At 38.2% G+C, this 26,148-nt stretch overlaps 2 protein-coding genes across 2 annotated transcripts; one reads left to right on the top strand and one right to left on the bottom strand.

Moving 5' to 3' along the window:
- The first annotated feature begins 9,492 nt into the window (after positions 1 to 9,492).
- Positions 9,493 to 10,984, top strand: LOC116255615 (thioredoxin H2-like). Its single transcript, XM_031631486.2, has 3 exons — positions 9,493 to 9,743; positions 10,361 to 10,483; positions 10,591 to 10,984. Exons 1-3 carry the CDS (start codon positions 9,615 to 9,617, stop codon positions 10,720 to 10,722), a joined length of 384 nt encoding a protein of 127 aa, XP_031487346.1. The 5' UTR covers positions 9,493 to 9,614; the 3' UTR covers positions 10,723 to 10,984.
- Positions 10,985 to 12,847: 1,863 nt separating this feature from the next.
- On the bottom strand, positions 12,848 to 25,793 carry LOC116255853 (uncharacterized). The gene is made up of 4 exons (XM_031631931.1): positions 24,745 to 25,793; positions 23,763 to 23,986; positions 13,576 to 13,668; positions 12,848 to 13,494 (listed from the first exon to the last, which is right to left on the bottom strand). Exons 1-4 carry the CDS (start codon positions 25,493 to 25,495, stop codon positions 13,081 to 13,083), a joined length of 1,482 nt encoding a protein of 493 aa, XP_031487791.1. The 5' UTR covers positions 25,496 to 25,793; the 3' UTR covers positions 12,848 to 13,080.
- Positions 25,794 to 26,148: the final 355 nt, after the last annotated feature.

Below are 26,148 nucleotides of genomic sequence, written 5' to 3'. Positions count from 1 at the left end.
GATTCACATTAAGCATCTTAAAAGAGCCCTTATAGTGACAGACCCTAGAAACTAAGACCACTATTATTGTCACAACTAAAAAGAGATAAAAGCTCCTGCCTCCATTTTAAAGGACGTGCAAAAAAAAAGATGGTGCCGTGGCAGTCATCAAAACTAAGTAAATGACTATGTATAAAACATTGAGCAGAACTTGCCATATCCTTTTGGTAATATCCAACTCTAGTCCAAACTGAACTGCTGCTACCTTTCCTTATCAAGTATGCTATTTTCTGTACACCCTTTTGCCATATACATACCGACTGCACAGCAAAACTGTTGTCACCAAAAGATGGTCTGGGATCTGGCCGTATCCCTGTGGCCCGCTACAAAGAAATGATAAATCTGTGATGTTGTTTCAACCTGATGCCTGCCATGAGATCTTTGAAGTCTTGCCCCTCCAATAGAGACATCTTTGATCAAGGTAATTGTTGTGAGCCAAGGAATTCCTAAATTTCCATATGTTCCAAAAAAATATAGAAAGATGTAAACACCAGAAACTTATAGGGAAGACATGAACACCAATATATAGTCAACCACCTAAACTTTAACTTGCGCCTTCACCACCATGAAACCGCTGCATGTATGGAGTTCCAGTCTTTAACTTTGAAATTAAAGCATGATGCCAAGAAACTCCTCACCATCTTAGCCTTTGGGCAGGTGATAAATAGATGGTTAACATATTCCTCTTTGGTTGCACACATGTAGCATCAATTGACAAGTTGATGTCGAATTATTACAGTTGATCTTGTGTAAAAAGTTTTCCTTTCAGAGCAAAATAGAAGCACCAGTTCGCTCTAGGCAAAGAATGATTTTGCCATACAAACCTAAAAAGCATGGATCTGGGGGTACCCTAGTTCTTAATTCATGATATGTCCAGTTGTTTTTCAAATCTGCGACATTCTTGGTCCCCTTCGCTGTTTTCATTAAGAGAAGAAACTTCAATAAGATTTGTAATTGCCCTTGAAAATAAACCTTTGGCCAAAATTTCCTGCTTATTATCAATAACTTGGTGTGCAGAAACTTACAATAACCCTTTCTGTTTTATAAAGTCTTCTAGGTTGAACAACTGATCCACAATCCCAACCCCAATATTCTATCCATATTTTCACATGATGCCCATTACCAAGCAGCCAGATAATTAACCTCCTCCCAACCCCATAATCAGCTCTTCCAAATCCAGGAGTAATGGGGCTTACATTTTTGTTTCCTAAGGCTTCTACTTTTTAGATACTTACTCCTAATCATGGGTTGACATTCTGGCTTGAAAAGCTAATTGAACCATGGTTGCCCTGTTATAATTTTTTTTTTTAAAATAAGCCATGACCTTAAAGTCACCCTCGCTAAGTGGTATCTCCTGCTATTATTTGATTCCACCAAATGAATTTGCAGGTCATCCTTTCTAGTAAGTTTACCACAGCAGGTGGAAGTCCCAAAGCCCTCTTCCAATAACCCACCATTTCCTGTTGCACATGCTTAACCGAAGAAACTCTACCAGAGAAGGAGAGAATCCCTCTTTTCCAGTCAGCAAGACGTTGGTCCACTTTACTGCAAAATTCTTCACACAAGTCAATATTAAGGTTACCATAAAATAAAGGAATACCAAGATAAGTAAAGAGGAGATTGGAAATCTGCCATTCAAATGTATTTGCCAAAGTTAATGCCTTATTTTCCTGTATATTGAAAGGGACCAAGAGTGATTTAGTTGAATTTATAGCCAGTCTTTCTTTGGTGGTATAGTCAAACAATGCAGAAGATGTCTTATAGAATTCCGACCTTAGTGAAAAGGAGAATGTCGTCTACAGAAAAAGATCCCTGGACATGAAGTTATGTTAGCAATGCAGCTAGGAATTTTAAACCTTCCTTTTGTGAACTTGTTTATAATGGTTACTTAGAAGAAACCGCCTTCCCCATAAAACCTCCAAGGCCATACTCTCTTTTATGCTACCAAGGTTCTGTTCTGGCTTGTTTCAAAGCGTAAAAGGATCTATAGTACATCCTTCAACTCCAGTGTCACGCTTGCCACTGTTTGCAATCTAAACGAATAACACACCAAAACTGAAAATGACCATGAGATTCAAACCTCTGACCCCTTGAGTGAGAGCAGCTTTGTTGCCTGATCTTATGACCACAAAGGAAGCAGTAATTACACATGCCATTTTTCCCCTTGTCCATTCATCAGAAGATGTCAAATGAAAATGGCTTTATGTTGAAAGACTCATCTTACTCTTTCATAGCCTTTAGAGAAAGCCACATCTTACTCTATCATAGGCTTTGGATATGTCCAATTTAAGAAGAATAGACTGACCTTTGCCCTCTTTAGGGCTGTTAACCACTTCATGAGCCAAATGGCTGTGGTGATGAATTGCTCTATTATGTAAGAAAGCATCTTGTTCCAGCTCGACAATACTAGATAAAATGGTCTTTATTCTACTAGCCATAAATTTTGGGATAATCTTACAGGCAACATAACGAAATTGCTTGAAAGACTTTCATTTCATAAGCACCTTGAAATTAGAGAATCAAGACACTGCAAGTCATGTTTGTTGATTTAAAGAGATTGCAGTATATATATTTTATTATTATTATTATTTAAGTACTCGCCAGCTGCCGGGCCCAATAGAGAGAGATTGTTAGTTGCCTATATGCTAGAGGGATAAAAAAAAGAGTCATCCTTTGATTTTTGTCAAATCGGTAGTTGAGAATAAAATCAGGAAAAAAGGTGATGTGACATTTTCATAATTTAATATTAGTTCAATACAAGACCATTTAGGTAGGGGATGAAAACCAGCCTTAGATTTGTATTAAATAGTGTTTTAAACAAAACTTAAACCTTCTAATGTGTTTCATACAAATCATGTTTTAATTCAAGTCAATTTCTTAAAAAAACAATTGATGTTATAAGAGCTGTTCATTTTTTATTTATTAAAAAAACATTATTTAAGTAAGAAAATGACTAATTTAATACATGGTTCTCACCATCATTCTTAAGATCATATATCCAAGGTTAGATTGCCAGAAAATAGTTTAATAATTAATTCTAATGGGTCAAGTTTTTGTCTCTTGCCCAGATGGTCTGATATATATATATATATATATATATATATATATATATATATATATATATTAAACATTAAAGTTTTTATTAGTGCTTTAATCTTAGATAAGTTAACCAACGACTCCACTAACTAATTCATAATATAGATGCTCCAATCGCATCGCTCGGGGATTTTTCTACAAAGAATGGTATTTTGTCATGGCAAAAAGACGGAAAGATCATTTTCACCACGGATTATGGAAATAAACAAAAATTCTTTTTGTACAACTGAAAATCAACTCGTGAAAAGGTCTATGTTTTTCTTGCACCACACTTGAGAATCTTACGAGTAAACAATTGCTTATGATTTTAAATTGGCAACAGTTTAGCAGCTATCAGTTAGAACGCGTGCATTCTATATTAAAAACGATGTAGGAACAAGCGAAGAGAAGAATATTAGCAGCTAAGCGCTTGATATACCCTGTGTAATTGTTTGTAGTGGCGGGGCCAGAAATTAATTGAAAAATAAATAAATCTACCAAATTACAAACAATAAAGCAAATGCTTATTATGTAATTAATTTAGGTTTATGAACAGGAGATTTTCTCTTTCTCTTTTGCACAAAATGATGGGTAGTTCAGTCTGGTTAGGAGGCATGCTGTAGCTAGGGCCGGCCCATTCGACTCGATTAGTTTATTATTATTATTATTATTTTTATTTAATAATAATATATATTTTATTCTTAAAAAAATATTTTATATTTAAAAAATATTTTTTTATTTTAATCGGATCAGAACCCAAGCTTGTGTATCAAGTACGAAGCCCGACCCGGGATCATGTTTTAGGCGTCGGGCCCACCTGAACCCGACTCTTACGGGCCGACCACGTCCTTAGTTTGAATTATGGAAGGTGCTAACGGTTGATCTTGCGACTCCTTTCTTTCTTTCCGTGATTGCTGAGCTCGTCAGAATCTGCTGAAGCTAATTTAGTATATAAAAAATCCCTCATTTATTTAACTGAAATATTCCACAGCAGAATAACTTTTTCACATATGGACACAATTGTTCCGTTTCTATGTGCTACTTATTTATAATTATAAGTTCCTCGAAGGTCAACTTTTTATTTTAGAACTTGAAATCAAAATAAAAAATATTTGAACCAAGATATGATGGTTCTTTTATCGGGTATATATATATATATATATATATATATATATAAACAGAGTTAATGTAATGGAAGCACTAACTTCAACAAGATATTTGACATATATTCACAAGAAACACTTTAGAGAACCAAATTTCTTCATGACTTGAGAAAACTTTTACATTTTCAAACAATACAAACATACGCCAACAGAGCTGATTTTCCATTTACTAAAATGGTACAGCCAAGGTGCTTTTGCCCTTTGGTCGAAGGTATCTTTTAAGTAATAAATTCTTCAATTAGATTTCAGTACATCTGCTGAACTATTAATTGTTTTTCATGCTAGTTTCCTTTTTATAAAGATCTATGGAAACCCTACTTCTTGTGAAATTGGTTTCATTAATTAGTCAAACTTATGTAAATTTTAAAGATTATTTAGTGGATTGTGGCAGATCAATCAAATTATTTCTGCAAAAGAATTGTTAAATGATTCCAATTCCACCTTGCTTTGACCAGCTGCATGGAAAATTAACGGTTCCCATGGTTGAAAGGGCATCAAGGGTCAAAGGGGCCTGTGGAAAGTTGGTGATGAAGTAATGGTCAAACAGATTTAATATAATGGAAGCAATAACTTCATCAAGGTATTTGACATAAAAGTAATATATTATCTAATGTCACATGGGTGGAATTCCACCAGGGTCCACGTATCATGTCATTGCACCCATATCTAAAGTGGGTATTTTAGAAACACTTGGATACTTTTTAGTTAGAAACTGAACTAAATTAATTTATTTGATTTAGTTTATTCCTAACTCAGTTTTCATTTTGTTTTTGAGAGTTCTTGTTCATCGATATAATGTCTTTATTATATCATTTGTTTATTTAAATGTTGCTTTCATTTTGTTCTTCTTGTAATATTTTGCGCGTGCACACACACACATATATAAAAGTACCCATATTTTTTAAAATTGCTGTACCCGTACATACATCTTCATATATATATATATATATATATTAGAGTACCCATATTTTTTAAAATTGCTGTACCCTTACATACATCTCCATACACTTATTTGTACCTCATTGACTTAGTACATTGAGGATGAAAACAAAATTATCAGGCATGAGATGGTGGTCTCCATTTTACTCTATTTCTAAACAGGAAATCAGTGGACAATTCTTCTTTATAAGTAGGATATGCCACTTTTGAGCATTTAGTTAGAGATGCAAAAGCAATTCTGTCAGTGGTGGGAACTGTTGGTTCTTGGCCTTCTTGTACTTAGGGATCAGTTATCACTCCATCTCTTATACAAGCTTCCGCTGCTCCATGTCCAGATTGAAAACTATAAAGCTTTCCACAGTTCACTCACACATCTTGTCTCACAGTTCTGCAATTGCAACTTGAACAAGATAAACCAACCTCAGATGACAACGCTGCTTCCAAATTATCAGGCTAAGAAAACTTGCTGCTGTCACCCAACGTTTAAAAACTCGCGGAGCCAACCGACCTCTACTACCAACTCAACCGAGTAGGGTGACTCGTTTTACTTCATGCTTCAATATTTTAATGCTGTTGATAACTCATGCATGTTAAGATATAAGTTCTGTTTGTTACTTCATTAAAGTTACAAGTTCAGTTTGTTAAAGTGGAGCAATATTAACCCAATTGATTCGAGTTTGCTTAAAGTCTTTCCATTCGACATGCTACATTGCAACATTTCAAGGAGGCCGAGCTTAGTTGTGACTTCACTTTATGTTAGCTTGACTTTTTTTTGAACCATGCATGATGCAACTGAAATTAAGTCATTTTACAAAGATTTTACGTTTAAGTAATATATTGTTTTTTTCTTAAAAACATGTTAACCCAGTTCAAGCGGAGTTGAGTCCCGAGTCACTGGGTTTTAAAACATTCTGTCACCTCGCCTTCTGATTCATCTGCATGGCTGAAAGAGATGCCACAAACCACCTTTTGAAGCTGCGGCAGAAGTGAATTAGAAGGAACTTTATGATGATTACAGCTTCTAATTAATACCAAAAATTTCCACACTGCAGTTGCCAAAAGGCAGAAAAGACTGGATCATGATGCAAGAAGCATGAATAAGTTGGCAGACGATGGTGATTCCAGATTCGTTTTCCGCCATAGTTCGTAACATCTTGCAGATGGGTTCCAGAATGCATAGTGGCAGGAAAAAGAACGCATTAGCTTTCACGAGAGGGAATCACTGCCCTCACTAAGAATATTAAGTACGCACTACATTTCTTACAGTCTTGGATATCCATTATGAATCTCCTTTATGCTTTCCCTTGAAAGCTGAAAAGCCAGCGGGCTCAGAAGAAAACGTCTGAAAAACGCCTTGAAAACATGAAAAGCAGGCCAGCGGAAAAGACGTAGCTATAGAAAATGCGTTTCTTTTTTAAATGCATTAAGATTTAAGAACAGGTTAGCCGAAAAAGGGGAAAAAACGTTTTTGTTTTCCAAAAAAATGTAAAAAAATGCCGTTTCTTCTTGTTCCATTTTGTTTACATTTTTATAATTTTTAGTTACTATTTTTTTCACATTTTTTGCATTTCCTTTTTAAGATTTCGACTACCCTTCTCTTTTTCGGTAAAAGATTAATTGTTTTAAAATTTATAGATTTTCTTCTCAAAAAAACAACTTTGTCCCTTTAAATCCAAGAAAAAGCTTGCCACTTAAAACTCAAAAACAATATTTGTGGCTATAACTCAAAACCTTGCCACTCATTTGTCTGATTGGCTAAAGCCAGTATTCTTGGATGTGGGTAGCTTTTTGGCTTTACATAATGCTCTGTCACCCATGTAGAACCGACCTGGTTATATGGGCCACATTATGTATGAATTTTCTTTGACTAAAATATCTTTAGTTTATATTGAAAAAAAAAACTTTTTGTAAAGAGAAAAATAAAAATTTAAAAAAAAGTAAAAATACTTTGTAAGACATTTCTTTTTAACAAATTACAAAAATATCCTTGGTTCATTTACTGTGTACCGTCGGCCGCTTTCTCTCTGTATAGAGTGGGTGGAAGTGCTAGATGCTGCTGATCGTTTGAGATGGAAGGCTGAGCCTTCTCCAACGGGCGGGACTCCAGTTTCCATGAAATGAGATGATACACCAAATGTGCAAATTAATATTTCGTATTCTTTTCAATCACAATATGACGACGACATTTAGCAACAGTAGCAAAGCTGTTGCTGTCTTACAAACCTCCTTCAAAAATTAGGGCATGAAATATTATAACATAATGTTTTATGAATATGTTTCAATCATTTGTTTGTTCTAAGCAGATTCATAACACACATGAATAAATTGTTATTATTGCCAAACATGCTCTTAAAAATCATGGGAGAAGATTCAACGTACATGCCATCTTGAAGTGCCTACTCAATTGCTTACCTCCCTATACAGGTAGGAGATATTAATAATGGGTATAGGACCGAACCGAATCTCTGGTCAAGACCAGACCTTTACGCCTAAGCAACTAGCAAAATGGCTTAATAACAATTTCATCGTATTTATAGACTAAGCACATGCCTTACTGCATATAATTAAGAAGATCATTTCCAAACAAGCTAGAAGCAATTCAGCTCTTAATAGGCCTGAACACAAGCTGACTCGAGCTCAGCTCGACACTTTGAAATGCTTTACTCGAGTTCGGCTTGATAATACATTTATATAAGTGGGCTCGATTAGTTAAACTTATTTATTTGATTTTTTAAACTTTTAATTAAAATATTTCGCCCTGAGCTTTATGAAGGTAAATTTTTTTAAATAATATTTGAAACCATGTTGGTGTTTTAAAAAGCTCTCTCTCTCTCTCTCTCTCTCTCTCTCTCTCTTATATATGACGATGGTAGATACTAGATAATACTTAATGAGATAGGCAGGTGGTGCAATTAATGGAGAGAGACAAAAGAGACGGCAAATTAAAAGAGAGAGAAAGTATTTAATTAATGATGAGAGAGTTAGGGAGAGTTAAATGAGATAGAAAAAACATAGAATAATTAATAGAGGGAGAGAGAAATGGTGAATTAAATGAAAGAGAGGGAGGGGCCATTTGAGAGAAGGAAATGGTGAATTAAATGGAGGATGGCTTTGCACTTGTTTTAACAAGATGTTTCTCTTCAAAATATTGCTCATTCGTCTGACCACAACCTTTATTATGGTTTAACAAAAATTGCTTGTACAAAAACGTGAAAGAACATTCACAGCATTTGAAAATCTCAAAGTTTAATATTGTTTTCGTGAAATTTCACCATGAAGATGTTACTTACTAAGCTAGTTTTATAAAAATAAACTGTGAATTTCTATGCAGAAAAAAAAAATAAAGAAACACACTTATGCCTCAAACTTGAGAGCACATTTATGAGACGTATGTAGGTGTGAACACTAGCCGAGTCGAGTTCGAGTTTAGTCAGTTAAAGTTCGGCTAGACTAATGAAACCTTGGCTTGATCTCGACAATGGTTGACGGAAGCAACTCGAGCTTGACTCAGCAGTTACGTGTTGAGCTCGAGCTCGACGCGATTAAAGTTTGACAAACTTGTAAATTTGTTTGAATATATCGACTTGATTAAGTATTAAGTATCGACGAACTTGATTAAAGATCGAAAGCTCCACTCGACAGTTACATGTTGAACTCAAGCTCAACTTGTTAAGCAAATGATTCAACTCAAACTTGTTCACAAACTCGAGCTACTAAACTCGTTGTTCACCCTCAAACGTATGCCTTTAAGTTGCCCTTATGCTTATGCGGGACGCTACCTTCGGTCATTTTCATTGGAAAATAAGGCCTTAAATTGAAAGCCTTGTGGTAATCTTGAAAGTAAATTCTTTCAAATTTCAAGAAAATTTTACACAGACACTCAACTTTTGGTCTTATGTATAGTAAAAATATGCTTAAGATTCATTTTTTTTTTACTGTAGCTATCAGATGGTTAAACGAACAACTTTCAATCTCGAAAAATAACCAAAAAAGTAATTATAAAAGGCAGGACTGATCGGTCCAACTTGGTGAGCCATTGGCATCCATGTGAACCCTTCATCTAACCCTCCACCTTCAAATCCAATGGTCAAGATGCACATGAGGATGCGAGCGTCCAGATGAGCAAGGGCCTTGGTAAATTTGAGATGTAAAATTATATTAAAATTTTCTGGAAAAGCTACAATAGAAATAAGAAATGTAGCCGCCATCTTTGGGAACTAGAATCCGACCACAGTTTGGGGCACTGGCACTTTTCTTTCTTATATGAGCAGGCAGTAGTTAGCGGCCGTAACCGGTAGGCGGTAGCATATTATTATTTATACAGCACCCCCCATTGAGGTTGGTCAAAGACAGAAATTTTGCAGCAAGAAAGCGGAGGAGAAAGTATCTGAAGCCACGATGGGATCCTTTCTTTCTTCTCCTGCACCCTCCTCCGAAGGGCAACACCAATCAGATGCCATCCTTTTCATTCATAGTGTAGCCGATTGGAAATCCCACTTCGACTCTGTTAAAGCATCAAACAAGCTGGTAATCTGCAACCTCCCCATTGTTGGTTCTTCTCCCTGTCTTCTACTTTGACTTCTCATGTATTCATGGTGGTGGTTGGTGTTCTTTCTCTCGGAGTTGATTGTCAATGAACCAACATGCTGATCCGCTGATGGGGTTCTGTTGATTTATGGTAGAACGCAAGCAGCGTTAGGATTTCTTTTGCGTTTGAACAAGATTATGGTGGATTCTTCTTATGTTGATTCCAATAGGAACACAATAAATTGGTACTGGTTGTTTTCGGCTTTTGAATGATGCTTGGGTGAAACCTTCTGGCAAGCTTGTTTCGTTTCTTATTTCTGTCGATCTCGTATAGAATCTGATGAATAGCAGTTGTTGTTGGCATGTGAAACATTTTCTTGGTTTCCTCTCCTTACTGTCGTTGTTTGTTCGTGTTGTGGCTTGTTTGTTTATCTCTAGGCTATTCATATTTTTTTCCCCAAAATTATTCTGTCTTGCATTAGTTGACTCCACGGCTCTCATCTCACGGTCTTCCCTTCTAAATTATACTCAACAATTGGCACTTCTGTTCTGATCAATCGAAATTCCAAACACTACGGTTGTGAAACTCTTTAACTTTCTTTGGGAAATTTGTTTAGCTGGTCGTTGATTTTAGCGCTTCCTGGTGTGGGCCATGTCGATTCATTGAGCCGGCTGTCCACGAGTTTGCACAAAAGTACACCAATGTCTCATTTGTGAAGATTGATGTGGATGAGCTGCAGGTATGAGACTCGGTTTCTTCTCTTTTCCTTCCTCTTTTTGCGTAATAGTTTATTACTTCTGAACTCTTTATAACTTTTGGTTATCTTTTCTCGTTGAATCACTGCAGAGTGTTGCTAGTGAATTGGGGATTCAGGCAATGCCTACTTTTCTTCTTTTCAAGGGAGGAAATCAAGTCGACAAGGTTGTTGGTGCCAAGAAAGATGAACTAGAGAAGAAAATCCTAAGCCACATGGGTTGACTCAACTCGAATTCATCTATATGATGAGGGGAGTGTGTTGATCATATATGGCTTTAATACTGTGATCTTGATGCTGTTTTTATGGTTGTATTTGCGACTTAGGAGACAACTCGACCTTCTTTCCCATTGGAGAAAAGAAAAAAAAATGAAAAACATCCCAATGCTTTATATTGGCTTTGGTTATCAAACTACAGATTGTTTGCTGCTTCTTGTCTTTACCTTGGAGTTCAGAACTAAATAAAATGAGTTGAGTTTCTGTTTCTGTTGATGAAATGGTCCCTATTATTCATGGAGACGATTACTGCAGAAATATTCTATAAGAATCAAACTTTTGCCTTTGTAATGCTCCTATGCCATGAAGTGGGCGACATTAGAATTCGTGCAATGAAAAGTGGTGCAAAAGATATTGAAAGGTTCTTCATGCAATGAAAATCTGGAGGCCGAGCCAAAATTCTCTGTTGCTTAGCCTGACGCTATGCAAAATTCGCCTATTCGAGTTTACTTTGTTCTTTCTCTTCCTTTATTGGAGAAACTGAGTTGTTCCATGAGGACTTTGTGAAGGATAATGGGCATGGAATCTCTACGGTGGTTTTGGTCGGTGTCGTTGGCTTCTACGGAGAGTAACTATGGTAGAGACAAAAATGTGGGATGCTGTGTTTTCCATGTTGCCAATGGTCACTCTAAGGCGTGTTTGATAGCCTCGGATCTGATATAAAGTGATGTAAAGTAAGATTTATGGTTTGGACAAACATCGATTTGAAATCCTGCCACGCATCTCAGATCCAACCCCACCCCGTCCCCCTCCCCCTCTAATCTCTCCTGCGGATCTGTTAATCAACACGATAAATTCTTGCGGGAGACAGCCGCGCATCTTTTCTCTTCCTTTTCTTTTTCACCAGTACTCTTCGATTCCAGTCCTTCCTGTTAGCAAACTACGTGAAGATAAAAAGAAGTTCCGAAATGTGCAAGATTTTCATAATTTTCACAGCTAAATAAACGAATGTACCATATTTACCAAGAAATTTGCTTCCCTTTTTAAAAACGTGTTCCCCAACATCCTCTTTATTTGCCTTCACTTACCAAAATGTCGTCACCTATCCAAAAATATATTTTTAACCAGTCACTTTCCCAGTTCTCCCCACGGGTGCTCCGGCTATCCTCGTATTACTTCCTCTGCGCTTTTCATTCACTGTATGTATTAAAGTATAAGCATGGTCAGATCACAGAGATCTTTCAAGCGTTCGGAAAATCTGAGAGAATAAGACTTTAATTCTTTGTGAAACTTTACAGTTGGGCCCAAAAGGCATTTGGATAAGCAAAATTGCAAGAGCGAGAGAGAGAGAGAGAGAGAGAGAGAGAAGGAATCTATCAAGATAGGCATCGTAGCCGACCTGTTTCCTGCCCCTTTTATATCTGTACTGAGGACTTTTTTAGATAACAAATCTAAACCACTGAACATGGTTAGAACAAAGTCCGCAATGCAGCACATCTAAGGTGTTGAATGAAGGCCAAATTCTAAGCATCTGAAAAAGAACATGGAAAAGCTTTCAGCAATCCATCATCACATGACGGAACAGACATGCTAAAAACGTTACACCATTCGTACCTAGACAGAAACTTGAAGCTCTTGACCTGCCAGCGAGAGAGAGAGAGAGGGAGAGAGAGAGAGAGAGCAAAGATGTCAATCACAGCTGCTTTCATTAGAATGATGGAGATTACACAGAAAGCCTTCAACATGCCGGCAAATCAGAAACGCCCTTTAGCAAGCATCAATAGCGTCTGTCACCAACCCTAGTTCAAATAACATGACTGACTGCATTGAAACATTCACGTGATTGGAGTCATTGGACTAGCAAGTCTAATAGTGCGAGATGAAATCAAGGGAAGTGGCTATATGAAGAGACCATCCCAACTGGCAACGACAACTAAGATTTTTCCACAGAAGAACAAACATCATGATGACAATGCAGAGGCCCATGATTGGCTCCTGTTTGGTATGAAATATGAAACTCTTCAGATGCAAAGAGGAAGAGTTAAATTGCCATGCGCTTTTTTACGAGGGTTTTCCCAACAAGGGAAAAATATAAAACCTATTACTCTTCGCCCTAACTACGAAGGCCAGAAAGCACAAAGGGCAATAAAGATGCTATTAAATATGTCAACAATGTTAGAGAGAATGAATACCTCTGGTACACCACAAAACATCAGATGAAGATGGATTATGTAGTTATCGATAAAGTTCACCAACATTTTCACCCAAGTCCAAGCAGAGACCCCTCTTTTTCCCCTACAACTAAGCGGGCACCTACCACCACTGTATGACATCAAAAGCTTCTCAAAACCAAGGAAAGGCAACAACTAAGCTTGCTCTGCAGCTACTACACCTCCATGCATCTGAATGCCACGGCCTCCGGCTGCTGCCTGGCTGCCACTATTGTTGTACATCATTCCACCACCACGTCCCCTTCCTCTAGGATGACCATAATAGTTTCTTGGGTAATAGTTATTTCCAGCATCATAGTATTGGTTCCGACCATTCTGGAAACCTCCTCCTCTGCTACCGCGACCACCACGCCCATTCATGTACCCTCTTCGCCCACCACGGCCACTTCCTCTTGGGTTGGGGTACTGCCTCCGTGGAAAGTTTTCCCGTTCCCTATATTCAACATCTCCATTTTGCTCCGAGTCTATCTGTTTTGGCTGGTCTTGTGAGGATGGTGGTGGTGAATTTGGAGCATCTTCAGAAGGATCAAGATAATCCTCTTCCTCAGCCTGAGAAAACACAGTTACCACCTTTCAGTACATATCCATGCATCAGCAATAAAAATATAAACTATGAAACAAAGTCACAACCTTTGGAAGTTGCTCTACGTTAGGGCTAGAGGGATCACCATGCGTAGATGAACCACCAGACAAATCGTTTCCGTTGTATTCTCCCAGATCATTCTGCAGTTTTACAGGGTTGAAAAATATATTACAGTACATCAAAGAGAGATTCAATTCCAAAACGCCATTAAAAAGAGACGGGGCCTGGCTAAAGGCTTGCCAAAAGTACAAAATACACAATCACATGTGAAGCAGTTCTGATGTTCATGTAGACATGCACAAGGCTCTCGAGTGAAACCCATGACACTATACGTGAATTTCAAGTTCTCCGAACATGGCTGGTGAGGTAGAGGCAGATGGCTCTATATGTGCTGGTTGCAACTTGCACCTATGACCCTTATTCTTGATCTAGTCAAAGACTCAAAATTAACATGATAACATACAGAAGCTCAACTACTGAAATCTTTTCCGAGCATTTAAAACTTACTGGCTCCAACCTATACCATGCACGTTAAAGAACTTTGGAAACAAAGTCACAATGAAGAAATGAACAAGAATATAGGGTATCTATAAATACATGCCATTGATATAACTAGACCAAGTAATGACTTTTAAGGCCGTAAATATTTGTTAGATCAAATGTATAGAGTTCTAGCAGAACATATATACCACCAAGGTGTTCATGTCGATTGCTGTGATGCATTTCGGACGGCTCACAGATCAAAAGCTTGTATTCTGTTTAACACTTGATAACTAAGAAAGATAATTTGCCAATTTAACCCAAACCAAAAAGAAAACAAGCTGCCGGGTAAATAAGCAAACAATAAATACATCAATGGACTGACATTAGGCTTAAAAATAACTGTAACTGTGCATTCTGGAAGGCAATTAAGGTCATAGACACAACTAGTTGACAATTATGGTATGTAACGATGAGAGGAAGAAAGACAGGTCATTACTTTTTCAGGCCTGTGATTGCACAAAATGGTTCAAATTTCTAAGTATAACGTTCTGAAGTTGGCTTCTACGGATGTTGGAGTAAACATTTTAAGATTCTCACATCCCTTCTCTTTGGTTTGGCCTCTTCCAGTGTATGGCCACAACGTACTTGCTAGGTGAAGGTTCTTAGGATTCAAAGGCCCTTCGTTTCAGACTTTACACTGTTAGGGAGGCAACCATAGATACAGCAGGCTAAAACAACACAATCATGTTTCCCACCCTAAGAATGTTGGAGAAAAAAAAAATACTGTCCTTTGTGGAAAAAAAAAAAGTGAATACATCCAAAAGGATGCCATATATTACAACAAATATTGTTTTCACAATGTTGTAAAAGGTGTATCAAAACATGTATTTGAGCCGACCTATATGCTGTAACGTAATGTGTCGTAATAGTCGTAAATATATCATAAAATTATTTTTTAATTCATAAAAAATATAAAAAATAATGAAGAATGTGTTCTATATAAAAAATTCATTAAGCACATAATGAACATTCATCATTCATCATTCATAAGCTATAATATGTTGACAACACATTGAAAAAATAAAACAAATAACTTCATAAAATAATAGAAACGTACGGTAAACTTTACAAAACAATACACAGATACTTAAAACTTGAAATTTGAGAGATTGTATACCTTTTGTAGAAGAAGAAACACAAAAGCCCTCTTTTCCAACACACGAATGAGTTTCCCACAAGTAAATCTCCTTTCAAATCGGCGATCCCTCCCCCAAGTCGACAATTTATATGGCAATTTCTCTCCAAAACCAATAAAAAAGTCTCCCTCCAACAACTCTCAGACGAGTTAGAAATGGAGGGGAAGAGGTGGTTTAAAAAAAAAATCAACCAGACGGAGGTTTTTTAAAAATTTCACCATAACGTAAGATACGGGCTGTATCATCCGTAGCATACAACAGCCGATATACCTACGATACACATGAAAAATATGTATCATAAACGCATACATATAGGTTTTGCCGACCTGTACGATACGTTATCGTATGATACAAGTAACACTGGGTTTTTGCATTTGAAATGGCAAGGCTTTTCTCATGTATAATATAGCAAACTTCAAACAAAGGGCAAAAGGTAAATTTAAAAAAAAAGTAAAAGTTAAAAATTAAATAAAAATAAATTAAATGAGAAACTAATAAGACAACATAAAAAAATAAGCACATAAATAACAAATAAAAATTTGAAAATAGAAACACGCAGTTTGGTATTTAAAGAAAAGGAAAATTTGCCTAAATTGAAAAAAAAAACATGTTCTCATTTTGGCATTTTTTTCCAAAAAAAACATTTTTTGTTTTTTTTCTGCTGACTTATTTTTCGCATTATTAATGTGCTTTTTTTTTTTGTAAAAACTCAATTTCGTGTGACTATCGAATTACATATAACTAACAAATTCAAAGGAAAGAAGTATTAAAGAACATGCAATGAACCTATCATAGCAATGAGATGTTTTTCAAGAGGATATTCAATGGAAAACTTCGAAGGTCATTTTTGGTACAAAAAAGAAGGCAAAAGAGGACGTGAACGTGTGGTGTTCAAACTCCTAATGTCAATCAACACATTAAGCATGCACTTCATAGTCCAGATAATTTTTCTTCCAAAGAGAGATGATTGGCATGGCGCAGGTGTTCCTATATAGTAAATGAAGTTCATTGAGCCAAACTTCAGCTCCCAAACACCTTTATATGATTTAAAGAGGGGAGAAAAGTCAACCTTGACCTACCTGTCCACAGCTCTATACATCCTGAATGGATCCACCAGATTGTAGCCTGGTGGACTATTCGGAGGCACTAAACAACCCCTATGGAATGGAAGGAAGGAAAAATACATTTCAAATTAAAATTCTATTAGATATATAGATATCTATATTGACACACTCTCGTGTGAACACACACCCTGTATTCAATAAAGTAGTTCTCCAAGAAGGGAGATGGCAGGTACAACTTTTAGCTGCCAATCTCTATCATTGAAAAAAGGAAATTGTTAAATTTCTTATAACTCTCTCTTCGAAACATACAAACACACAAGCAAACACATATATTGTACTTTATACTGCTAAATATTAGAAAATAGTTATTGAAATGTCTAAAGATGCACAAAAAAGGTAAACATGTTACCTTTTTGAGAAAAAGAGATATCATCTTTCTGGAAATTTTTTTATTTTTTACTCAGTGTTACTTTTTAGCTAAGTCACCTGCATGCGTGAGTTAAGTGCCCACACGCACATCGCGTCTCGCCTGCATGCACGTCGACGCAACGCGTGTGGGTGCGGATTCGCCTTAGACGAGCCACAAATGCACCAAGTGAGTCCGGTGCGGCTGACTGCATAGGCTTAGATGATTTTTTTTATGCACACAAACTTGGATGATTTTTGTCTGCACGTGTGCCGAGGGCAATTTATATATATATATATATATATATATATATTCCTTGACTGATATAACAATGAAAACTTGGCCAAAACATTTTCCAGAACAGCCAAAACTCATTTGATGTCATGTCGGCCGCGCCCGCACCGATGCGGGTGGGGGTGCGGGTCCGCCACCATAGTTGGCGCACCCGTGTGACTTAGGCTCACACGTTTAGGTTTTAACCCTTTCACGCATGAGCTAGTGCACCGCCCACCTGCCTCTACCTCCCCCCTTTTTTCCGACCACTCCTTTGGCAAGAATCTGATTTTTTCCTAAAGCCCTCCCTCCTTCATCCCTTGGCAACCTTAGTGTTTGACGACGGCGATTGAATCGGCAACAGCGACAGACAGTGACAGTGAGCTTGTGAATCGAAGATAACAACGTGATTTTACAAATCTTTTCATTCTTTTTTGTTTCTTCCGAATGTTTTCATGTTTATATCTAGTTTATTTCATGTGTCGGCCTATTTCCTACTGATTTGCCCCAATTTGCAAATGCTGCTCTGCTGTTTTCCACTTTTTCATTGTTGTTATTTCTTTTCGTTAAGATATTTTGTCTTATTTTGCTTCTTTATGTCGTTTAGTTGTTATAATGTTATTTGTTAGTTTACTTTAGTCTTGCTGTTCTGTCTGATCCATGCTTTTTCTGTTGAGCAATGCTGTTCTTAGTTATATATTAGTTATTAGTATATCTTAGTTATATATTAGTTATTAGCTTTTTTGTTTGTGCTTGTATGAGTTTTATCTGGCAGCCGTGCAGCTAAAAAGTCATGTGAGATGCTGCTCTTGAGTTATATATTAGTCTCCTACCTGTGCAGCTAAGATATATTCCTTTCCTACATATGCCGCTAATATATATCATATATATTAGTTATTACCGAAAGCTGTTTTTGAGTATTATATATATATATTTGCACCCACATTGAAATTCTTTTGGGATTTGTCGCACCCTGCACTCATGTGACATAACTTTTTAGTTAACACTATTTTGAAAATAAATTGAAATATTTGTTGAAAATATATGTATATACTATATATACGCCTAGACCCACTTACAAGAAGCTTATGTTTTTAATAAATATATTTTTTGTTCTCCAACCGTTTAAATATAACTGCATACACTTTTCATTACAAAACAAGTATTAGCTCATATAATTATAGAGTAAACATGGGTATCTTAAATTCTTAATTACTTGAAAATCAATGGGCCCCAATGTGCCCATGTTCAGGACTTGAAACTGTTGTTTCTAATATATGTCCAACAGACACAATCTAAACCATCATTCTTAACTAATAAATCATGCTGGATAAATAATATAAGGTCTGAGATAGCAATAATACAACCTGCACAATTCCACCTTGGTTCTCACAAGGTGGTCTAGGCACTCTAGGAGCACCGTTAGTGATATATATATATATATTGAAATCAGTTGACTGCCTTTGTGGCCAGATGGTTTTTTTATTTTGTGTTGCTAAGAACTATCTCAAATGCTGTGTTCCATCACTAAAAGTCGTTGCTAAAAGAAAAAAGACCATCCCACCGTAGAGGCATCCGGCTGATTTCAATTCCTATATATATATGTGTGTGTGAGTGTGAGTGTGAGTGTGTGTGTGTGCGCCCTCCTAGGCCTGCTTTTGACTACAGAATTCATGTTAGATGATCCCATATAATGAGACTGATATGAATGCAAAAATAGGTCAAGGTCCAGTTTGATACCAGTCTTAAAAAGCCAATGCATTATGATGACAGAAAAAGAAAACTACACAAATATGTCAAGCTAACCAAAAAGGCAATTGAATAACTCTTCAATTTAAATCCATAAACTGGATTTTACTAAACAACAGAACATGCAGTACCATCTCCACATATGAAATGGTCAATGAAAACCGTAAGCCGATGCATTATGAGGACAAGGTGCATTTTTGGGGGGAGGGGTTGATACAATAAAACTAATAAGATAGTATTAGTAGCAGTTCTTTTCTTTTGTTTAACAAATTAACAACAATACTGAGTCAGATTAGAATGGTTCGCTAGATGCAAGGCTCTGTGATCCATGTCTTTCCCTTAAATGTGTGTGATACAAGAACACCATTGAAAATAGGGCTGAGTAGTCATTAGATCCAAAACCATAGTTGACAAAGTTTTTTCTTACAGTTCTTTTAAAAATATCTCTTTGTTAAATATCAGGTTACTTACTAGTATGGGCTTGGAGAAGCCACTGTGAGAGTTTCAATCCATCAAGGACCCGACCCTACACTGTCCATCCCTATATAAGATGTAACTAGGGTTAGGGTAATAATTGAAAACGTAATGACAGATTGCTAAGGGCTGCAGGAATTTCCCCCTCAAAGTGGAAAATTTTTTTATTAGTGTGTGTGAGTTTGTGTGAGGTTCTTCAACTCTGTGCAGAGTCGGCCCTCTAGACAGGAAAAAGAAAAGCTCTAGCATTCCCTGGGTATCAACTGGTATCGGAGCCCAGACCCTTGATCCAAGGGACGAATGCATAGAGAGTCACCATCAAGGATGTTACAGCAGCCATGGACAGGTTTAAACAACAAATGGATGCCACAAATTGAACACTCGAAGGACGGATGGAGACCATCAGGCAGTGACAACAAGATATTGGTAGGCGATTAGCAGGCCTCGACTCATGGATGACAGATACTCAAGGCGACCAGCAGGAGGTCAAGATGATGTTGCAGCAACTGCTTTGGCGGGACGGATCAAAGGAAAGGGGCAGAGTGTTTCAACAAGAACACAGCATGTTAGATGGAAACAGAGAGGGCTCCATTGCACATTCCACGATGTGAGGACAATGAGGAGACCATCTTCTCCCAAGTAAGAGGGTCCAAACTCGATTTCCCTAAGTTTGAAGGAGAAGATGCACTCAATTGGATATTCTAGACAGAGCAATTCTTTGCATGACAGTCGATTTCATAGCACTAATGGATCACCCTATCTGCCGTCCACCTAGAAGGAGAGGTGGTTTGTTGGGCGGAATTTGAAAGGGCTCTCACGATCAGAATTGGTCCTGCATATGTAGACTGCAACATTGAAATGTGGAGTATCATGCATAATGGGTCTGTGAGAGAATACCAGTCTATGTTGGAAGCGTCAGCAATATGGTAATGGAGTGGCCTAAGAAAGCGTTACCAGGGGCATTCATTGGGGGATTGAAGGAGAGCATAAAAATGGAGGTGCAGGCCACCCCCCAAAGTATTTGCTGGAGCGCTTTGAGGTCCTGAGACTAATGGAGAAAAAACTTTGCCGAATAAGATTGCACAGCCTAGAATCATGTGGAGGCGAGCAAGGCAAGGGAAGGTCGAGATTGATGGAAAAGATAAGAGTGATAGTAGGGCAAAAGCAATGAGATGTCAGCAGCCCAAAAGAATGGTTATCAAACAAACCACTACCGAACAAATGAAGGAGAGGAGGTGAAGGGGGTTGTGTTATCATTGTGATAAGAGTGAAGCCCAGGACATCAGTGTCACACCCTCCATATGTATCATTGAAGATACTGGTTAAGAATATGAGGAGGCTTCAGAGCAGCTTCCTGAAGAGGAGGAGAAACCTGAGATATCACTGCACGCTCTAGCAGGTGTAGACGTGGCCTAAGTGATGAGAATACCCAGCAGAATTATTGGGAAGTTGGTCAGCGTCTTAATAGATGTGGGGCATACAAAATTTTGTGTCAATGGACCTATGTCACCAAAGTACAGGGTGCCGGTGCCGGTGCGGCACATCCCAAAGAATTTAGGTGCGGTGGTGCAGCGAGAGTATTTATTATTATTAATTTATTATTATTATTATTATCATTATTATATAATATATATGACAACAAATTATCTATAAACCACAAAATTATTAAATAACAAAATCAAAATTGCAATTTGCTAATCATGATATCTTTATCAATCATCAATTCAACAAGAAATATACTCTAGTTTTGAGTTCACAGTTCCTACAGTCATACTTATAGTTTTGAGATGATCAACAACTGCATTTTATAATTTTATTAACTTCTTGCTTCCACTAGATCCTTAGAAAAAATATTTTGGGGGAGGAAAAAAAGAATGTCAAGATTCCCCTATCACACTTTCCATTCCTCGGTGATTTGCAGTTTTTGGTAACCATTGCAATAAGAAAAAGGATCTAGTTAAATGAAAGAGATAAATAAGGAATCTATATGAGGTTAAAAACTACTAATAATCAGTGGGGGTCAGATTGTGGGTCAGGTCCATTGCACAGACCCGGAAATTACTTACAAGTAGGGTTTATCATTGAGAGATTATTCCTGTAACGATTTTTGTTTTGGGTAGGTCGGATTGGATAGGGATCTAGACCCAGACCCGAACTCCATCGCTCGAAGAGGAAGCCCGATATGGGTTCCCCTTCCTCGTCTTCCTCTCTGTCTCCCTCTTTGTTGCCCTCTTATTCCACAAGTGAGCATCCGACATAGAGAAGAAGAAGGTGGAGGAAGGAGCAGCGATGGCGGCACGGTGCAGTGCGGCAACGATTAGGGTAACTAGGTTTTTCTCTCTACCATTTGTTTTCCCCTTCCTTCTCACCCTGTCTCACCCGAGCCCTCTCAGTCTGCACTCTCTTCCTCCTGCACTCCTCACTCGCCGTCTCTTCGTCTCACCTTCAGTCCCCCTCACCCTTGCTCTCCTTATTCCCCCAAATCGTGTCGTCCCTCTCCCTCTGCCCCGAGCTCTCTGTCTGTCTCCCCTGTCTGTCTGCACTCTCTCTCCCGCAAGCTCTCATGCCCTCTCTCCTGCACTGTCTCTCTCCTTCCCAACTCTCTCGCACTCTCTCTCTCTCTCTCCCTGCTGCCCTCTCTCCCTACCTCCCTGACATGGTGCGATTTGGGTGCGAATCTGAGTCACACCCGCGTCGCGTCGACGCGGTTGCAGGTCCAAAAACGGTGCACCCTGGTGACATAGCAATGGACTGCCAAAACAGGATGCAGAATTCAGGAAGAACCGGGTCTTGATGTGGTAGCTCCGTAGCTGGTGTTTTCAGTGTGATAAAAAAGTGAAGGCAGATGTCTGGGCTTGCATTTACAGCTGCAGGGAGCTGAGTTCAAGTTAGATGTATATGTATTGCCAATGGGAGGACCTGACGTGGTATTAGGGATCCAGTGGTCAAGAACTCTTGGCTAGGTTACATCGGATTTCATGGGCATGACTATGAACTTCAGTCACCAAGGTGAAAAATTGACTCCTACGGTGCAAAAAAGCAATCATATGGCAAAAGAAAAAGCAAAGACAGTGGTGAACATATTTATATGCCTAGCATGGCTTTTTGCATGTCATTGGAGATGACAACCAAGAGGGAGAATTGGGAAAAAGGAGGAGCTGAACAGTGGCAGTATCCCCTAGACCTGCAATGCATACTTGAGGAGTACAGAGACGTTTTCAAACAACCAATCTAGCTACCACCAAGGATGTGAGCATCACATAGAGTTGGAGCATAGAGTGATAGCCGCAAGTGCCCGACCTACTCGGTATGCTCAATCTCAAATAAATATATAGTCTTACTGTATCCCCCAACTTTTTTTCAAAAAGTGTCAAAGTGGTAACCGCACTTGCACTCATATCAGTCAAGCCCGTGCAAATGTGATATAACAAATATTAAGGAACTTTTGTCACAAATATAACCTTTTTCAAAAAAGAAAAAGAAAAAGAAAGAAAATGAGAAAATAAATGTGAGATTTTGAAGAGAAATGCTGAAATGAAAATATTGAAGTTATAGGAAAAATATGTTAGAAATAACATATTTAATTTTTTTTACTTTTTCACATTTTAATAATTGTTTTAGATTTGTACCAAAATTTATGTAAGGTAAACAGTGGAAGACATAAAATTCCACAATCTTTATGTTACTTTTTATATTTTAATGTTTTTGTAAACTTATGAGACTTTCTCCAAATTTTCCCACGAGAAAACAATGTTTTAAAACTCAATGACTCGGGAAATTCACCATTATGGATTTGTGACTTGGGAGGTCAACTCATTGACCCATGTCAGGTTCTGTTAACTATTATTTTTCAAAGAAAAATGATATACATTTGTCGTTTAAACATACAAAGGCTTGTCGAATGACCTGATTATTTGTACAGAAATAAGTCAAATTATCATCAAGTAAAACCATGACTAAATTATATATACTCATGCAATAATAAAAACCAGACAGTTAAGCTACTTTACAGTTGCATACTTCGACATAATTGAGTATAAAGTACCAATATATCAATAAGAAGCAACACAATAAAACAAGCACTAAAGTCAACAACTATCACCGAATTTTGGAAAAGCAAAATGATTTAGGCCAAGTCTTTCCAGGTTTTGGATAACACAATTCCCCTAGTGGGTTGACTTCAAGCTGAGTCAACTGAGCCAAAAACGAGTCGACTCTGCAAGTTCTTAAACATTCAAAAATATAGACATTCTGATAATAGAAGTGGAGAGTTTCATGATATTTAGAATTGTCAAAATATTATCTCTGAACTCTGAAGTTTATGCACCCCTCCCAGAAAAGAAAGGTAAACAGAAAGCAAGTAGTGAGAGCCATTGGCATGTGCATAAGAACTAACAAGAGACCCTCTAAGGACCTATAAATCTGCAACCTTTGACACATAAATGCACGAGTCATATATGAGGTGCTTGCAAACTGAAAGCTCACAAAAAAAAATGCTCCCTAATCAAGTCATAACTATTCAATAATTTGCCAGATAACCATTAGGTCAGTACCATGAGAGAATAAAGCAATGCTTGAAAAAGGCATACCACTTGCTGGTAATGAGATACAGCTTCTTCTGGAAGAAAGTCCTGCTGCTGCATGTTTGTCGGTTCTTGAGTTGCTATTTGTGGATTATAGTTCCCAGCAGCTGCAGCAGCCACAGCAGCGGCAGCCTCGGCAGCTGTTTGCTGGCTCAACTTTGTCATCTGCGGGGTCATGGTGAAGTAATCCGAAGAGAGTATCTTGTTAAGCCTTTCTCTCAACCGTGCATCTGTTCATTAACTTAAGGGATCGACAAAGACCATGAAACTAACCAAATCCATAAAGAATATACAAAACTATTGATTCCACCAACCTAAAACCACCTTTGAATTCAGACTAAAATGGCACCAAAACACAAAACAATGCCTTATTTATTCACAGTCAGATCCAATTCAGTCCACAACTGTTCAAGATTCCTCAGACAATGCAATCAAAACATGAAACCATATCTGACGGATCACAGCTCAAATATGATAACAAATAGAAAGGAAGAAACATCCTTAAAAGCAGAATAACAGCTACAGCCTACAAGGTTATCAAATCGACATAGTGAAATATAAATAACAAATAGAAAGGAAGTAACATCCTAAAAAGCCGAATAACAGCTACAGCCTACAAGGTTATCAAATCGACATAGTGAAATATAAACAGGCACAATAAACTTATGCAGAAATAAAATGTACTCTAGCTTTCCCTGTGTTTGCAAAAAAAAAAAAAATGAAACGTCTACTCAGAGAAGAAGTCAATTCTGTGTGCGATCACTGGAAACATGGATATACCCGTCAACTACTGTATGCTTTACCATAAGCAAAAATGAAGAACTGAGAAGACAGCCTTAAGAAGGTCAGAAATTAAAATGCAGAGCTAATTCCCGTCTGCCATGGAGGAAACTAGAAAGAAAACTAGAATGAAGAAAACCAATATGCAAAAGAGAAAAGCAAAAGGTACCAATCATCGTTGGACGAGTATCGACGTTAAGGAGGATACAGGAAACCCCAGCATTGGGATGGATGCTCTGGTTGGAGTTGAGGAGCCAGAGCTTGGCATGGCGAACGCATTCTTGTAACGCATTTCTGTGAGAGACAGTGGAGTCTGAAGGTCGGGAAATTATGAGACTTCCCATAAGAGAGAGCAAATCCAGGTCCCTTTCAACGAGAAGATCGGTAGCATCCTCGGTCACATAGTCGTAGATCAAGCACGAGCTCCGTTCGTGGGCCTTCGTGAGCATGATGGGGGTGAAGTCCGTCTGCAACCTAACATCAAACAGGGTCCCGAAGTACAGCAACTTCAGCAGATCTTCCACGGTCTCATCCAACAGATCCCCAGAAGCTGAAGGCGGCCGCTCTGTGATCTCCGGCTGCCTATCCACGACGGCCTCTTCTTCCTCCTCCTCCTCCTCCTCGGCAACGGGAGTGGCGGCAACGGTGGCGGATGCAGCGGAGGCAGAGGCAAGGGCGGCTTCCTCGCGGGCCTTGAAGAGGGAGAGCTCCTCGTTGACTGCCGCGGAGAGGGGCTGGCGGAGCTTCTCGTACTCTTCTATGAGGGCGACGACGGCAGGCTTCGAGCGCAGAACGTCCTCTTGCTCCTTGTTGATGGGCTTCCCCTGTGCCTTGCTCTCCTCCGTCTGCAGGATTCTATTATACTTCTTACGGAGGGCGCGGAGCCTCTTGTTCATCATGCTCAGAACTGGGCCGTCCTGCCCCGCCGCCTCTGAGCCCCCCGCCACCGTCGCAGCCATCGCGGAAAACCTCCCTGTGTCTCCTTCGGGAAGAGAGAGAGAGAGAGAGAGAGAGAGAGGGTTTAGGGCAAATACAGGGGAAGACTTCTGCTTCTCTAGAAAATGAAGGGGTCCATTTGGTGGGTTTATCTTCTTCTTTCTATCTCTCTCTTCCGCTATCTCCTTCTTCTGCCACACAGAAGACGAAGAGATGCGAGGAAAGGAGGAAGAAAGAGAAGGGAAACCAGGGAGACCAGATATGGCTAAGGAGAGTCGGAGACTTTTAGCAAGAGAGCACAGAGAGTGTTGGTGTTTAGGTTATCGGTGGGAGTAAATTTATCATTTAATACGGTCGTAGTTTATCCCTTTTCTGTTCATTATATCCTAAGTTCGCGGAATGATTGACATACTTTGGGGAAGAGAGACATATGAAATTGCTGATAACGCGATTATTTTCATAAGACCCCTTGGATATTGATAGTTGGAAATATAACATTTCATTTGACAAGGAAATCATGAAAATTTAGAAAGTATATTATTTATTTGTATCTACGATATTTTGTTATGTATATATATACGTTTCTTTTTTACTTTCTGTAACATTTTTAAATATTTATCAGATTACTTTTACTAGAAAATTGGATGATAAGGCCCGCTGATGCACCGTTTTAGCG

Source organism: Nymphaea colorata, chromosome 6 (assembly GCF_008831285.2).
Source record: "Nymphaea colorata isolate Beijing-Zhang1983 chromosome 6, ASM883128v2, whole genome shotgun sequence".
Taxonomy (NCBI): Eukaryota; Viridiplantae; Streptophyta; class Magnoliopsida; order Nymphaeales; family Nymphaeaceae; genus Nymphaea; species Nymphaea colorata.
Note: the sequence above shows the minus strand (reverse complement) of the source record. Positions and strands in the feature narration are given on the sequence as shown.

Coding starts and splice junctions, on each gene's coding strand:
- LOC116255615 (XM_031631486.2), top strand. CDS start 9,615: ATGGGATCCTTTCTTTCTTCTCCTGCACCCTCCTCCGAAGGGCAACAC. Junction 9,744..10,360: donor TTAAAGCATCAAACAAGCTG/GTAATCTGCAAC, acceptor AAATTTGTTTAG/CTGGTCGTTGATTTTAGCGC. Junction 10,484..10,590: donor TTGATGTGGATGAGCTGCAG/GTATGAGACTCG, acceptor GAATCACTGCAG/AGTGTTGCTAGTGAATTGGG.
- LOC116255853 (XM_031631931.1), bottom strand. CDS start 25,495: ATGGCTGCGACGGTGGCGGGGGGCTCAGAGGCGGCGGGGCAGGACGGC. Junction 23,987..24,744: donor TCCCAATGCTGGGGTTTCCT/GTATCCTCCTTA, acceptor GTTAATGAACAG/ATGCACGGTTGAGAGAAAGG. Junction 13,669..23,762: donor TATCTCATTACCAGCAAGTG/GTATGCCTTTTT, acceptor GTAAAACTGCAG/AATGATCTGGGAGAATACAA.